The following is a 16,643-nucleotide window of genomic DNA, read 5'->3' as shown; positions in this document are numbered from 1 at the left end:
TAAAATTCACTCATTTCACACAGTTCCCTTTTGTATTGAGAAGTGAGGTTTATGCTGTCATTAAGGTGTGTGTGTGTGTGTGTCTGTGTGGTCATGTTTGTGTGTTTTGGATACAGGACGGAAACCAAAATCTTTGCAGCCGCTTTTATTATTTGTGGTCTGTCACTGAGTGAAAGGAGGCCGGCTGCGCCTTTAAATTCAATTGATGTTTTGCAAAATCAGATTCCTTTTTTTTCCTTCTAATTTTACCTCCCACATCATTACAAAAACACACAATGTACTCTTTGAAGCAATATATCCTTCCCCAAAGGCCATCAGTTGTTATTTATACTCAAAATGAAACAAATTCATGTTAATCACTGAGCTGGCAGCGGATTACGATCAGTTGGAAGACTTGACTTGGTTACGAAATAATTTTTAGATGAAGATGTCAATCCAGCCGTGTTTCCAGCTTAATATTCTTCTATCAGTCTGTTTTTAGCTTTGGCATGATTTTATACACGAGGTGATGGGGAAATTGGACTAAGACCAGCCATAGCATCCACTGAGGGATGTCTGCGAGGTGGGAACAGGGCGAGGCTGAGGCAGCAGTAGAGTCGTGAGCTTTGAGAGATCTGCACGGTAGCCACGTAAAGAATGATAACGAACCGAACAGCATCACCAGGAAGCAGACTGGGTGGGAGTCGATGACAGATGGAGAAAAACTTTTTTACATCCACCACAGTGGCAGAGCTACAGAATAACGAATGTAAACAACCTGGTTAAATGACAGCAGCCGTCAGTTGTTCTGTGTCCAGAGGGAGGGCATGGGGTCTACTCCACAACATTTATTTCACAGCTTAAGCATTATTCTGCAGTTTCAGACTTCCTGTATAAAAATGTTTCTCTTGTATAACAGTTATGGCCAAAACGTGTCATAAATAGTGCTAAGTCCCTTTTAATAATAAGTCAAAGAGCCATCCAAGTGCTTGTGAAATAGAGCTTGTTATTAGTTGTTATCTTTTGGTTTTATGCTCTGCTGACATCAAGTGACGGCCAAATATGTAAAATTCACTTCCAGCTGTGCCAACAGAAAAACCATCTGAATGTTCTGATTTGCATCACAGACAGTCAGAAAATATTCCTCCACAGCTGTGTGTGTGTGTGTGTGTGTGTGTGTGTGTGTGTGTGTGTGTGTGTGTGTGATGAGAGTGCAATGAGTTCGCTCACTGTTTCCCTTGTGTAGTCACAACAATTTTGGAAGCTTCTGGAAAATTGTGTAAAAGTCTTAAGCCACCCCTTCATATGTCTTCATATTATTCCATCTGACACTTGAGTTCACAGCCTGAACTGTCTTAGGCAGCTAACTTCTTTACGTAGTCTTCAGGAATAGTTCTTCAGGCTTCTTGAAGGACACTCAAAGCTCTTCTTTGGATGTTGGCTGCCTTGAGATGATCCTACACTGCTTCAAGTATATTGAGCTTTGGTCTCTGGGGAGGCCAATCCCTGACTGATAGTGTGTCACTTCTGGGTTTTTCTGTCCAGGTATGCTTTTACTACACTGACAGTGTGTTTGGGGTCATTATCATGGTAAAAAATAATGAAGTTGTTGCCAGTCCGACACTTTACAGATGATATTGCATAGTGAATCAAAATCTGATGGGACTTTCTGTCTTCATTATTCCATCAATTTTGACAAGATCTCCAACACCACCAGCTGAAATGCAGCTCCCAACCATGACAGAGCCTCTACCATGTTTTACAGATGGCCGTAGACCCATCTCCTGACTTCCTCCATACATATTGTCAGTGATTTGAACCAAAAATGTAAAAAAATGGATTCATCACTCCATCAGACCTGTTTCCACTGATTTTCAGTTTTCAGTTTCTCCCTGTTTTGTTTAAGAAGGTCCACTGAGACATTTCCGATGAGGCTTCAGTGAACAGTTGATGGATCAACTGAAGAAGGCCTGGAGAGTGATTGCTCAAGACCAATTTAAAAATAAGTCCAGCTCCTTGGAAGCAAAATATGTTTATTTTACTGACATGCAATAGTGGCTCTGACTGTAAAATAGACAACAGTGCAGGAGATGAAAGGAGCGATCCATCCTATCTAAATAAAATCTTAAGTGAACAAACAAATCTACAAAAGCTGCATGTACTACAAACAGAAACATCCTGCAATAAAGCGAAGATGAGGTTAGCAATCTCTTTAACTGCATCCCAGGAAACTGTTACGTGCAGGGAGAAAAGGACCCAAATGCAAAGCAAAAGCAAAAAAGAGCAGAACTCAAACACAGAACGACAACGAGGCACGCAATCCAAGCAGAGAGCAGGAACAGTCCATCAAAAATGCTGTCCACAAAGAAGACAGCCAGGGGGAGTGATCAAAGGATGATTCACAGCAAACTGACTTCAGGGTAAACCCTGTGTTTTCAGTGTTATGAAGGTCCCGCTGCCTTCCCTTCCATTACAAAACGCAGCCTTACTAAACAGCCCTCACTCGAGCACATGTGATATGATGAAGAAAGAAAAGTTATAAATAGGAAGACAACAAACAACTCGGAGTGGAAAATGTACAGATGAAGAGATTTACAATTAAATCACACAAAAATACACAACAAATGTTAATATAATTATTAAAAGTCAGACAAATGCGTTTTTAGAAGACAACTTAAATAAGGTAGAGATGGAGAATATATTAAAAACAAAAGTGCATTTGAAGCTATATAACAATAAAAAGTTGACTCATTGTAGTTCATCAAGTTTGGTTTTAGACTTAGAAATACTTCACACTCAGCACAAGTTACCTCCACCTCTCTAAACCCCGTCACCACTGCAGGGTGGAGTAACACACCAATTTCCCTTCAGCTGGGACGTGTGCTGAACATCACTCAGCTCCAAATTGAAGCCTTCCTTCATTCCTTTGGTGTTATTAACCGCCATTAAATCTCTCCACAGACTTATCCTGCCAGGCAGCAGGAAACAAGCAAGCTCAACAGGAAGTACAGCCTGACCGAGAGGTGAGCCGCTTCCTTCTTCTCCCGCACCTTTTTTTTTTTCCCTTCTTCTTTCTGACCTGGTTATCTTCACGTATTTGCTCACGGCCTTTCTTTTCACTCGCTCCATCCCCTGTGTGGTTCTCCGGAGGCGTTTAGGTGCGGTCGGGCCATTGTGCACTGGCGGGCGGAAATCCCACTCAGTCATGCCCGGCTGTGATTTGCCTGTAATGAGCTCTAAGTGTGTGGAGTAATCACGCGTGCTCCAAATGTGACCATAATGATATGTGGTTGGATGTATGTTAGCGGGAGGGGCATTTAGGACGCATAGTGCTCGTTAAAGGGCCTCTGCTCGGATTTGACCTGAGACCGAAACAGCTCAGTGAGCATGGTATGCACAAAGGAAACCTTTACTGTAATTGAACCGCTTTCACTGTCTCTGTGTTTTTGTTCCTGATGTGCTTTTTTTCAGGAATACTCCCTCTGGAAATGTCCATCTTGTCTTTTGTTACTCGAACTTTGATTGTTTTTATTTAGCAGTTTATTTTAACAGGAAGACTCAATTTTGGGGGGCAAACAAACTGTTTCCAAAAGCATTTTCAAAACTTTAACAGTATACACACTTTACAAATAGAGCACAATGTCATCAGAAGAATTAGTGAAAAACGTGGCATTTGGAACCAATTCAAAACAAAATTTTCAACCCAACCTGCTCTAAACCACCTTTTCTGTTCAGTTTGAAGGTTTGAAGCACGTTTTCTCTCAGCAGCAACTCCTGTATTTCAGTTTTAAATAGAGGATCAAAGATGCATGTGTTTTGTGACGTGCAACTGTAAGAACCTCCTGCCAGCATGCATAAAAGCAAGCACAAGGCTCACGATTTCAGTCTGTATAAGTGCAGTCGATAACTGGCAAGCACTTCATTTTATTTTTGCTTCTTTGATAAAGGAAAACATCATTACTTAGGGTGTAGTCAACAAGATTGACCATTTTCATGATCTTGGTGTCAAATCATACATATACGTTCACTAGACACTTTATTAAGTACACCTTGCTATTACAGTGTTGGACAGCTTTCGCCTTTGCAGCTACTTTAATTGATCATAGTGTAGATTGAACTAGGTGCTGGAAACATTCCTCAGATATTTGGATCCATGTTGGTATGACAGCATCACACAGTTGCTGCAGATTTGTCAGCTCCACATCCATGAGGAGAATCTCCCGTTCCACCAGATCCCAAAGGTGCTGTGTTAGACTGAGATCTGGTGACTGTGGAGGCCACTTGAGTGTGGTGAACTCATTGTCATGGTCAAGAAACCAGCTGAGATGATGTGAGCTTTGAGACATGATTTGGTGTCCTGCTAGAAGCAGCCATCAGAAGATGGTACACTGTGGTCATTAAGGGATGGACACGGTCCGCAACAATACTCTGTGGGGTTTAAATGATGCTCAGTTGGTACTAAGGGGACCAGCGTGTATCCACACACTGTTACACCGACACCTGAACCAATGATACAAAGAAAAACCTCAGCATGCCATCTAAATGTCGTGTGAATTGTAGCCCCAGTCTCCTGGGCTTAGCTGACAGCAGAGGCACTCTGTGTGGTCTACTGCTGCTGTAGCCCATGTTCTGCGTACCTTGGATGTAACGAGTGGTTACTTGAGTTGCTGTTACCTTCCTATCGGCTTGAAGCAATCTGGCCATTCTTCTTCACCCACCCACTGGACATCTTCTCTTTTTAGACCATTTTCTGTACACCACAGAGATGGTTGTGTGGGAAAATCCCACACAAATCAGCTGTTCCCGAAATACTCAGACCAGCCCGTCTAGCAGCAACAATCATCCCAAACTCAAAGTCACTTAAATCTCCTTTCTTCATCATTCTGATGCTCAGTTCATGCAGTCTTTGGACATTGTCATAATAAATGTTTTTTGCAGTCATTTGGCGTTTGAACTGAACTGTTTTTGTTCAAATTTAGACAAAAAGAAACCGAAGAAGTTTTTAAATTGTAAATTTCAGGCTTTGTCAAAGTTAGAAATATAGAAATCACAGGCAAAGGCCAAAAATTCACGTGGCGTGAATGTGAGAAACAGCTAGGCTAGTGTTGACTAAGCCTTTCATCCTCAGCTGAGCTCTGTTACAAGGAATTTGTGTCACGATGTTTCTGAGCTCTTCCTTTATCTATAAGCTTGGCTCACTCTCTATTTATTTATAAAATAACCTTTCTCGTGTCACTCTACTTTCTCCACAACAAAAGGGACTACCCAAGCTGGAGGCGGGAGTCCAGACCTCCAGAGAACATCGGTCAGTACCAGCAGCACCTCCAGCAGCCTCGATGGGGCCTCAGACACACAGACAGCAGCACCGATGACCACAACGGCTACGCTTTTGCACCTCCACCAGCTCCTCTTTATCTCAGAGGTCGAGCCATGTCCGAAAACGACCTCCGCTTCGACAGCAGCCAGCGCTGGTCCCCTTCAATTTCCATGGCAACCAGCCAGACCCTGAGTGAGGTGGAGGAAGGCAACATGAGACGTGGAGATGCATCAAGTGTTTCCAGGCAAAACAGGAAGAAGACACCCCCTCCTCCAAGACCACCACCCCCAAAGTGGGAGCAGTTCCACCGCCGGCGAGCGTCTCACCACACCCTGTTCTCCTCCTCATCTGCTTCTGCTGCTCCTCACTCCATCCCTGCCTCCTTCAACTCTCCAGGGGCTCACTATTCAGCCCACTCGTCCACCTACGTCCCTCCACCTGACACTTCCAGGCAGAGGTCCTTCAGTCTTCCTCCAGAGAGGCAGGAAGTGGTGGAGGGCGGGTGTCCGAGATGCAGCTGCAGTCAAACCCAGGAACGCACAATCGCCCCGTCCAATCAGAATCAGCCTCAGTTTCAGGAACGCCTCATTACCGTTGCTCCACCTAGCCCCATGTTCTCCAGGAGGGGATTCAGGCCGGTGGCTCCGCCCCATAGAGAAAGGGAGGCTGAATCACCTCTGCCGCCTCCACCGCCTCATCCTCCTTCAGTAGCAAAGGAGAACAGTGTGAGCAGGTGAGACTGGAGAAAATGCTGATGTTTATAAATAACTTTGTTTTTTTATTAAATGTTGAATTATTTGTTTTAGAAAAGTCAGAAAAACGAGAAGAAAAAACTTTTGCATAACAAAACAAGAAGATGATCGATTCCTGTTCTCAGGCATAGAAAACCAGTAAAGATCAATATTTGATGGGCTAATATCAGTCACTGTTAATATTTTAATCAGTGTTGGGCAAGTTACTTTGAAAAAGGAATTAATTATAGTTACTAGTTACTTCTTCAAAAAATTAACTGAGTTACAAGATTCGAAAAGTAACTATTGCGTTACTTTAAAGACATCTTTAACCCTCTGGGGTCCGGGGTATAATTGGTCATTTTTGACTACTTTTGATTTTCTCTCTACATTTTACCTTTAAAATCTATTTACTTTGCCTTGTTTGGTTTCATTCTTTTCAGCACAACCTCACGTGTGTGAAAGTACAGTTATGTTTTCATGTTGACATACTGCATTGACACCATTGATCTAAAATCAGACAAAAAAACATAAAATCCAAGTAGAAATTTACATTTTTTACTGTAACAAACACTTTTTTAAATAACCATTTCAAACTATTTACAGAACAATCAGCTGTTCTGCATTCAATAAGATGCCACAAACTTTTTGTGCCACTCCAAATATTTCTGTCCACTATAAAGGAGAACATCACAGCCTGATACCTGCAGGTCTGACAGCAGCAGGTGTATCACTCCTGTTTCTACCTGGAGACAGCAGCTGCCTCATTGTTCTGACACACAATGCAAAACTATCCACAACACTACACACTAACTACACAAGACAACACATGAACTACACACTCCAAACACGCTAAACATCACAAATCTCTCACATCTCAAAACTCGCTCTCCCACTCTTTTTCTGCTCTCTCTCTCTCTCTCTCCATCACTCCTAAAACTTCCCGCTCTTCCTAAACAACCAAATGTCACTTTGCCATATCATTTTTTAATTGGTCGACATGGTGCATTTGTCCAACAAGACGAACGGGCTGTTTTTGTTGTTGTTTTTTTTGCTCATAAGCAGAGAGTGCTTGCTGCGCTGTCCTTGGACAGTAAATGTGACGAAACTATTGAGGAAAAAACGCCGCGTATATTGTTTATCATGACTCTGGTTTTACGTGGCCTCTCAACACAATTTAAAAACTGGTATATGTCACCTTGTTGCTTTTGTCATCTTAAAGTGGTCATGTGATTGGCTTACCACGACTACTTTATTCTTCCTCAGTGAAACAGCAGCACTCATGCGCTTGTTTGTCCCCTGAGCTACAGGTGTTGTTCCAAAAAGTGATTGTCGAGCAGAAAGTGATAGCTGAACGCGGGAGCGCGCAGCTGCTTAAAGCTGTAGCACCCAGTTTACTTACGTAGACAGCTACTTCCGTGCAACTGTAACGCCGTTATTCCCATCACTGATTTTAATAGACTCCTAATTCCTGTGCTTGGTTTACTGATGTGTCAGATTATTTTAATTCTCTTGTTTCTCTGTAGTTCATCTGCGACGGACGTCAGCTGCAGCCCAGACCACAACAAAATTACAGTCAAACCTTACAAACAGCAGCCCAGCGTGAGACCTGGAGCAGAGTGGGAGAGAGCTTCAGCCCCCAGGGTTCACAGCGACACGGCGACCCCTCCTATTTTAGAAAACGGAGGTGTCATCGAGGCTTCCGGTAGATATGCCAGTCGAACCGACTGCGAGCAACTTCGTGTGGACAGAGGCTTCCAGATGGAAGATCAGCAGAAGATCCTTGAAACGGGAACCGAATCAGAGACGACCCTCAGCCCGAGCCCGGAGCACAGCCTGGAGGCTGACCTGGACGTCCCCCTAGAGACCGACATCGATGACTTCCAGGAGGAGGAGCTTCCGGGAGAGGACATTCCCATCACAAGCGAGCTCCCGTGCTTCGCCCTCCCTGTCACGGTCCTGGAGACGGACATCGACACGCTCCCGGATTCTGAGGCATCTCCGTCAGGCAGGACAAGGGTGGAGAGCAGCTCCCTGGAGGAGGAGCTGGAGGGTGGGGAGAGCAGCAGCAGAGAGGGGCTGAGCCTGGAGGAGCTCTTCCCCCAGAGCAGTGAGGGCGAGTCGGGCACAGAGAGCTGGAGAGAAGCACAACCCGTAGAGCACAGCACAGACAGCCTGGATAGGTATGAGAGAAGAGAGTGTGCGTGTGTGTGCGTGTGCGTGCGTGCGTGTGTGTGTGTGTGTGTGTGTGTGTTACACAGACCATTTGATTTGTACAAGACTTAACTGTTCTCATCACTAAGCTCATTCTGTTTCCCACAACCTTTCCAAAAGACTTGGTTCTTCTCTGTTAGGTTTACAGATGGTTCGTAGTCGCAGGCACAGGTGCATGGTGGGTAATTAGCACCACATAGAGTGCAGACGGGTTCATTTTTTTAAATCTTAAAACTGAAAAATCAACAAAGAAACATTTGTTTTTCATTTTTGTCTTCACTTTTTTTAATGAAGTGTCTTTATTGTCACTGTACAGCAATTTTGAATGCAATCTCACCAACAGTCCTAAAAAACATATAAAACTATATAAGATTTAAAAACAGATTTAAAAAGGGGGAAAGCATAAAAACATTTTTTTTAGTCTGTTTGCCCTTTTAATTGCTCTGCCCCACCTGATGGTCACAGATTAAACAGGAGGTGACCGGGCTGGGAGAGATCTGTGATGATCTGATTATGATATTAGGCTGTCTGAACTGTGTAGGTCCTCACAGTTTCCAATCATTTTAACCCTTGATAACACTGATAACCCTCTGGACCTTTTTCTGTGCCACCACACAACAAGGAAACCCCATGTGGAAGCAGTATGTTAAAATGCTATCTATAGAGTTGAAGTAGGAAACCAACAGTCTCAGAGGGATGTTCTTCCTCCTGAGGACACTCGGGAAGTAAAGTCTCTGCTGTGCTTTCTGGGATCAGATCCTCCTTGATGTAAACTCCCAGAAACCGGACGTTTGTGACTCGCCTCCACATACTTCCCACTGATAATTAAAGACAGCACCTTTTGTTACGAATGTGTTTAGGAGCAGGTTGTTATCTCTGTGAACGGACACAGTACCCTTCTTATCTTTAATTTCAACATCGTACGATCCTTTCCAAAGGCCTGGATTGGACCCTGACAAGTTCTTTGACTTAACACTGAAAACTTTTATTTTAGCTTACCTGTAGTCCAGACAAAGCCGTATAGGTGGAAGCGGGTCAAGTTACCCAAAAACGTAGTTAAAGTAATTGTGAAATTCTAAGTCATGGATTTATTTTTAATATTTCAACCCATTATGTTGAAAAAGAACTCCCCTAAGCATTACACAGTGTTGAAAAAACAAAACAAACTTCACTGTCCTCTCATTTGGCTTCATGTTTCACAGTTTTGGAGCCGAGTTGTGCCGAGATGCCGCTCGTTAATGTCTTGCCTCATTAAACCCACGTAATTAATTGCACTTCTTTTACATGCACCTGTAATCTCCGTGTTTTTACAGCTTTGTCTGTTTTGCACCTCTTTTTGTCTTTTATCACTGTGGGAATAACATAAACTCCCCTGCCGGTGCCTTCTCCACAGGCGGTCAGGAGCTAGCTCCAGCTGTTCGTCCTATTACAGCACATCAACGGCCAAGGCTCAGATCCTGTCGCAGATGAAGGACTTCACAGATAACAGAGAGCGCGACAAGGATGACGAGCTGACCTACAAGGTAATTCATGCGACTGCTGTTTGAAGAACGGGTGTGGTGGAGATAAAGGGAGAGGACCGCTCCTGGTTATTGGGCTTTAAGTTCTTCCTCTGTTGTGTAGAAACAGCTGATGGAGAGCCTCCGGAAGAAGCTGGGAGTGCTGAGGGAGGCTCAGAGAGGACTGCAGGAGGACATCAGAGCCAATGCACAGCTGGGAGAGGAGGTAAGGACGAACTCATTCACCTGGTCATTATGTCAGCACAGAACAACACACTTATTAACATGTTGTATTTTTCTTGTTCAATCAGATTAAAAGAAAAGTACCTTTTTCTTTTTAAAGCAAAGCTGTTTATTGCTTTGTTTTAGATGGTTTTGTGTGGTTAAACACACAAGAGTGGTTAAACGCTCTTGTGTGGTTAAACACAAGAGATCTAATGTGCTAAGAAGAAGTGTGATGTGTAGCGCTGCAGTAACTGCACAGAGACGAAGCTGATGAAAGAGCTGTTGAAGCTTGGTTAAGAAGGGAGGTGCTCATCAGCGAGCGGCAGTTTGCCTTCACTGGCTTCAAGAGTACTACAGATGTGATGTTTGCTTTCTTGTGTTGATGGAGAAGTATATGATAGCGAGAGGAGCTGTGGTCCTGCATGAGGAAGTCAGGAGGGGCAGAGAAGTATGTGAGGGTGGTGCATGTATGAGGACAGCGAGGAGGTGTGCGATAGGAGTGACAGATGGGTTCAAGGTGGGGGTGGGATGATATGCACGATCTGATATCCTCATGTTGGTGTCGTTCCTGATAAAAAAACAAAACAAAAAAAAAAAACTAATTCTGGTCCAGGTTCACCATTGCAAGTGACCAATCACATTGTAGTGATAGGGGTTAAGGTTAACCAAACTATATCCTTAACCACAACTGCATCCTAACCCCCGCCCTGAGCCTGACCCGGACAGCCTCTCCTCCTAAGTGTACGTCATCAGCATTTTTGTTTTCTGTGACATCATAACAGTGTGATTGGTCAGATGCAGTGTTGATCCTGGACACACATTATGATGATCCAGGAACAACACCAACACAACGATCACACAGACTGGGATTATAATAGTGATCGGCTCTGAGCCCCTTTTTCTATTGACTGATGAGGACAAGCAGGAGTCTCTGTGGACTGTGATGTTTGCAGACGACGCTGTGATCAGTAGTGAGAGTCGTGAACAGGTGGGAGAGATCCTGGAGTGGAGGAGGTATGCTTTGGAGAGGAGGGGAATAAAAGTCAGTGGAAGCAAGACAGAATCCATGTGTGTGAATGAGACGGAGGCAGGTGGATAGGTAAGCATGCAGGGAGTGGAGGTAGAGTTTAAATACTAAGAAAAGAGGAAGGCCACAGAGAATGTTTATGGATAGTGAAGGAGGACGTGCAGGTGGTTGGTGTGACAGAGGAGGATGGTAAGGATAGGGTTTGATGGAGGCAAATGAGCCACTGTGACAAACCCTAAAGGAGAAGACATTTAAGGAAGTGTTTAAGAAACACGAATGAACAGTGCAAATATGAGTGTAAGAGTGTGGGAACCTTTAAAGCTAATAGTGTTCATCCTGCTAGGTTTTTTTCTTCACTTAAATTAGCACATTGTGTTGGATTTTCTAACCAATAGGAGGCTACAAAAACCAGACAGGTTTATTTGAAAAGTTCGTGGCAGTTATTTTTTTAATAGCATCTTATGGATGCAGAATGAAGAAGCGTGTTGATGCTGGGTAAGGTTTCACATCCACTGCATCAGCTCTGTGTTTCATCAGCTCTGTCCATCACGTCACTGACTTACAGTAAATCTGCTCTTCCTGTTTGCTCTCAGGTGGAGAGCATGGTGGTCTCCGTGTGCAAGCCCAACGAGGTGGACAAGTTCCGCATGTTCATCGGCGATCTGGACAAGGTGGTGAGCTTGCTGCTGTCGCTGTCCGGGAGGCTGCTAAGGGTGGAGACCACGCTGGACACACTGGACCCTGATACGGAGCACCACGAGAGGGTGAGGGTGATGAGGGTGGAGAGAAACGAGGACAAGAGCAGATGTAGACAGAGTGGACTTGTAGTGCATCGGGCTTTGTTTTTAAAATACCTCTATTCTCCCTCTCCCTCGCTCTCTGCACTGCAGCTCCCCCTGCTGGAGAAAAAGCGTCAGCTCATGAGGCAGCTGTCCGAGGCTCAGGACCTGAAGGACCACGTAGACCGCAGAGAGCAGGCTGTGAGCCGCGTGCTGGCCCGCTGCCTCTCTCCAGAGCAGCACAGAGACTACAGGTGGGATATATGCCCAGTGTGGCAACATAAACAAACCCACCGGTGGAGAGTTCTGGTGAGAGCTCACTTTTCTTTGTAAGAGTGTAGTCAGGAGCTCTGGAATGGGTTCATCTAGAGACTGGAAAGTGTCACAGATCCTGCAGCATCTGGTGAGTTCTCTCTGGACCTTTGAAAATCCAGTGGAGATGGTCTAAAGTATCACGCCAGACCGTATCCAGGTCGCCAAGGGAAGCCAGGAAGCCAGATATCTCTAAAAAGTCTGGGTCATGTGCATAATGTGTGTTATGACCTGGGTTTTCAGTGGGGTTGTCTCTGAGCATGCACCTGAGCTCGTGCAAACCATGGGAATCTGACTGCTTCACTAAATATAAGCTGAGCTCAATACATTTTCTTGTGTTGAAGGGCAGCATGTGACAGACACTAAAGCATGTTAACTCCATAAATCAAAGTATCAAAGCTCAACATTCTACCCCAAACATCTTAATAATATTCACTGTGGGTTTTTTGTGTTTTTCCCTTCGGCAGCCACTTTGTGAAGATGAAGGCCGCCTTGCTGGTGGAGCAGCGGCAGCTGGAGGACAAGATCCGACTGGGAGAAGAGCAGCTGAGGGGGCTGAGGGAGAGCCTGGGACTGGGGCTGGGGCTGGGAATGGGCATGGGCATGTCGATGGGATATGGACAATATTAGGAACAACAAAGCTTGAAAGCGGAGAAGAAGGAAGGGTTTTTTTGTAGACTTTACTTGGATATGAAGAAAAGGAGATTTGGTGATTACGATTTCATCTGTCTGAGAAAAGGATGCCATCCTGATCAATTTTCATCGTGAACCTCCGCTCTTATTTTGAAGGAAAACTGCATCACTTGTTTTGAGACCAAGTATGAAACCATTGCTAGGAGCTGATTAACTTGGAAATAACTGGGCTGGCTCCATCTGCAGATAGCGAAATCGTCTCCTTGTCTAAAACTGACTGCCTCACAGATTTCTGAAGTCTTCATGTAGCTTCACATTTAGCACCTCGAACTACTTTTTTAAGGATTAGCAGACCTGTACGCAGAGAATTCAGGTCCAACACAAACAGCTGAATCAGCACCCTGCAAGGCTCTAAGTAGGTGAGAAGTAATGGAGGTCTCTCAACAACAGAGACCAGGAGAGAGGCACGAGTCCAAGGTGTCAAAATGAAAAAAGACGGGGGGAAAAAAGACTGTTATTATCATTAACTACAGACTGCAGTGGATGGATAAATCTAAAGATATACCAAAACATATCAACAATTAATCTCCAGGATATGCGATCTGAGAGCACAGAGCATGCTCAGTGTTGGAAATGGGGGGCGATCTGTGAGTGAAACAGCTGGTGAAGATTCATAGTGAGCGGCTTCTCGTGGACCGAACGAACACGTGAGAAAATGTTGTACCCTCTGCTTCACGTTATGAACCACGTACTGTAACATTTATTGTCCTCTAACCAGTATCGCGCCACGCTGCCAAAGACATTTTTGCTTGTTGAATGTGTCACTAAGACGCTGCTCACTTTGTTGTTGTTGTTTTTAATGTATTTAAATCTCCTGGTTCAGAGAATTAAAGGATTTTTTTGGTGCTTAACTTAACCACACTAAAGCCAATATTGTGAAATGCCATTTGCAGGATTATTAACAGCTAAACATGTCATTTCTACAGCCTTCAGCAACACATATACTGTTTTATCTAAGCATCATATTGTCATATCACTTTATATTCTTTTTACTGTAATGTCTGTGGCTGTAAACATGTGTTACTGTGTGGAGTTTGACACTTCACTGACTTGTTCTGCCACGGAGTGACCGTTATGTACAGAAGATGCGTGTTTATAATGTATATAGCGGTTTTGATATTTGAAATGACTGGAATAGGTTGTAAAAGATGAGAAAGAAGACCAGAAGGAGTTGAAGTTTACTGTATATTTTGGCAGTGGATGAATCCAGTGTTTGGTTTGTGTTAAACTAAACTTTGTGTATCCTTTTTCATTTTTTTCTGTCCAATAAGCTTGTTCAAGCAACTGTAAAGTTTTAAAAATGTTTTTAAGTCCACCATTTTTGCCCTAAAATTTGTATTCGAGTCCCAAATGTTGTATAAATTTTGGCTATTTTTGATAAGAAGATTCAAACCCTGTCAAACCCTTTCAGTATATATAAGGTTACATCTAGCAGCCAGTTAGCTTAGTTTAGCATTGATGACAAGCCCGACTCTTTCTGCCAGCAAAATTAAATAATTAACACATTGTATTTTGTTTATTGATCCATAAACAAAGGATTGAAAGTGTGAAAACTGCAGTGTTTTAAAGCTCTACCTCTTGATGCTAATGGAGCTAGCATCTTGGTATTTAGGATTTAGCGGCTAATTGTTTTAAGTTGTTTATTTTAGCCTTGTTTTAAAGTTCAGCTCAAATTAAACAAAACCAATCTAATCACTGAGTCATAAAGTAAATGTTAAACACCAATTATTATAAAAACATAAGGTAAGTATCACAATTGATACTGGAACAAAAGTGTAAAGACCTAGCTACTTAACGTAATTGTTTTAGCTTGTTTTGGTTTTGTTATAACTTTTAGGTTAACCACAAAAAACACAAAATAAACCATAAATAACCAACCTAGATACAATGTGTTAAATATTGAGCTTTAAAGTGCAGTTTGTACACATTAAACAAACAAAATGCAGTGTTCCCTTGTTTCAAGTCTTTCTGCTAAGATAAGCTAAGCTAACACGCTCTTGGAAGTAGATTGATATATGTAGTATCAGTTTTCTCATCTACATTTTATCTAGAGAGCAGATACAGCCCGTTTTAAAACTGAATTTTGTGGTTTTTGTTGACAAAATGGAGAGAATTCAGCTTTCCTGAAAGAGAGAAGAACTTCTAGTTAATTGTTTATTGTTACAACCCTCCATTAAACTTTAAAACAACTTCTGTCTTGTAATTTGGGATTTGTTGCCAAAATCCAATTCCAAGCTTTTTCCGCTGGCCTAAACCTCAGAAAGGAGTCCAGACCTGCCTGTCTGAATAAATACAAATTCAAAACTAGAAGAGCAAACCCCATTCCAAAGATTTCTAAGGAAAGTGATGCTGAAGGGAAATGAAACGGCTCTGAAACGCTTTGGTCCAATCTGTTTGATCATTTAATTATTGATCAACTGAAACAAAGAACAAACCTACATTTTATTCCATTATCATTTCATTTTCTTAAGATGTCCAGTTAAACTTAAAACTGTGTTACTCCCATGTTTTGTACATATTAAATGTATCCCTGCTCTATAAATTGACTGGAAATGTACTGATTTGAAAGGAGAGGGACAGAAAGTTGCTTATTGGACCTGAGAAAGAGAATAATTCTTCTGTTCATGTTTCCATCTGTCATTTTGATTTAATACAAACCATTTTTTGTCTCTTTTTGTAACATGCATTACTGAAAAGGCCTGTTTTATAACTGCAAAAACACTCATCTGAGGAAAAAGTACCATAAATAATAATAATGATATTTTAAACCAGCTTTGGGTCTCCTGCTGTGATTTATGCCCTCATGGGTAAAAGCTCTCTTTATATCAACTTGTCCGATGCTGAAATGCCATTCTTCAAATGTGGTTGGACGAAATACGGCTCGGGGTAAATGGAGGTTGACTGATGACGAGGGGGAGTCATTCAGCAGCTCTGCGGGATCTGGGGAGTTCTCCTGAAGGGAAATGATCTCTGTGTCATTAATACTGATGCTCTGTCTAAATTGCTGAATGGAGCAGAGGCCAGGAAATACAATATTAACGTACAGTGTCGTGAGTTGTATGTTTAAGGAGCAAAACCGCCCCAGTTTAATGTTTTGGTAACTCCCAAAATTATTTTTTATATTGGTTTAATGGTTAATCCACCAGATACACAAGCTATTTAACTAAAATGATGTTCTTAATGTTAAAATATAATTATTGTTATTAATGAATTCCGAAAATGACCATTTATAAAAAAGACCAAACAAACTAAAGTACATTATTATTATTATTATTATTATTATTGTTGTTATTATTTTGTCCAATTGCAGTTAATTACTTGCATTCCTGAACAGAAAAAAATTGCATTTGTATTCAGCGTTTTCATAAAAGTCTAATTTTTATGCATTTGCTACTACTAAGGTCATGTGGTTTAAGGTCTTTTGTCCTATTCACTGGAAAGTGAGTGAAAATAAAAATGGGTGTCATTTTACAGATTCTGCACTCAGGTCCGTATCAGTGAAATGCATCTAGATTCTGCTCTTTTTCTGATTCTGCCCATTTCTTCACTTTCCCGATGAACTTGCATTTAAATCCAGCCCTCTGTACTACTGCAGTCTCTCTGTGCCTGAGTCCTTTTAACAAAACATGAAATCACTGTTTTGTACATTTTAACACAATTGAATCCCCACATTTGTGAAAGTCTGTAACAAAACCATCAAATCTGATCAAGGTTATTTAAATGCTGCAAAAGAAGAATGGATTGGAATAAAAAAAAAAATACATATCCTAACCTTAATTACTGCGGGAGAATAATGGATGATGCTCATAGTGAATAAAAAGTAAACTGACTGCATTTTTTGGACAGAGATTCACTTTTAATGTGTAT

At 42.4% G+C, this 16,643-nt stretch overlaps 1 protein-coding gene across 2 annotated transcripts in view; it reads left to right on the top strand.

Annotated features, from left to right (window-relative positions):
- The window catches only part of shroom4 (shroom family member 4), a 100,418-nt gene extending 84,870 nt beyond the window's left edge, over window positions 1–15,548 (top strand). For both annotated transcript variants that reach the window (XM_026162598.2, XM_080292025.1), the window contains 8 exons: window positions 2,941–3,002; window positions 5,238–6,029; window positions 7,554–8,210; window positions 9,635–9,764; window positions 9,865–9,966; window positions 11,586–11,756; window positions 11,883–12,025; window positions 12,551–15,548. In XM_026162598.2, coding sequence (XP_026018383.2) covers window positions 2,941–3,002; window positions 5,238–6,029; window positions 7,554–8,210; window positions 9,635–9,764; window positions 9,865–9,966; window positions 11,586–11,756; window positions 11,883–12,025; window positions 12,551–12,713 — 2,220 coding nt within the window. In that variant the 3' untranslated portion in view covers window positions 12,714–15,548. The remainder of the gene's footprint in view (window positions 1–2,940; window positions 3,003–5,237; window positions 6,030–7,553; window positions 8,211–9,634; window positions 9,765–9,864; window positions 9,967–11,585; window positions 11,757–11,882; window positions 12,026–12,550) is intronic.
- The last annotated feature ends 1,095 nt before the right edge of the window (window positions 15,549–16,643 follow it).

Source organism: Astatotilapia calliptera, chromosome 3 (assembly GCF_964374335.1).
Source record: "Astatotilapia calliptera chromosome 3, fAstCal68.1, whole genome shotgun sequence".
In the NCBI taxonomy this organism is placed as follows: Eukaryota; Metazoa; Chordata; class Actinopteri; order Cichliformes; family Cichlidae; genus Astatotilapia; species Astatotilapia calliptera.
Note: the sequence above shows the minus strand (reverse complement) of the source record. Positions and strands in the feature narration are given on the sequence as shown.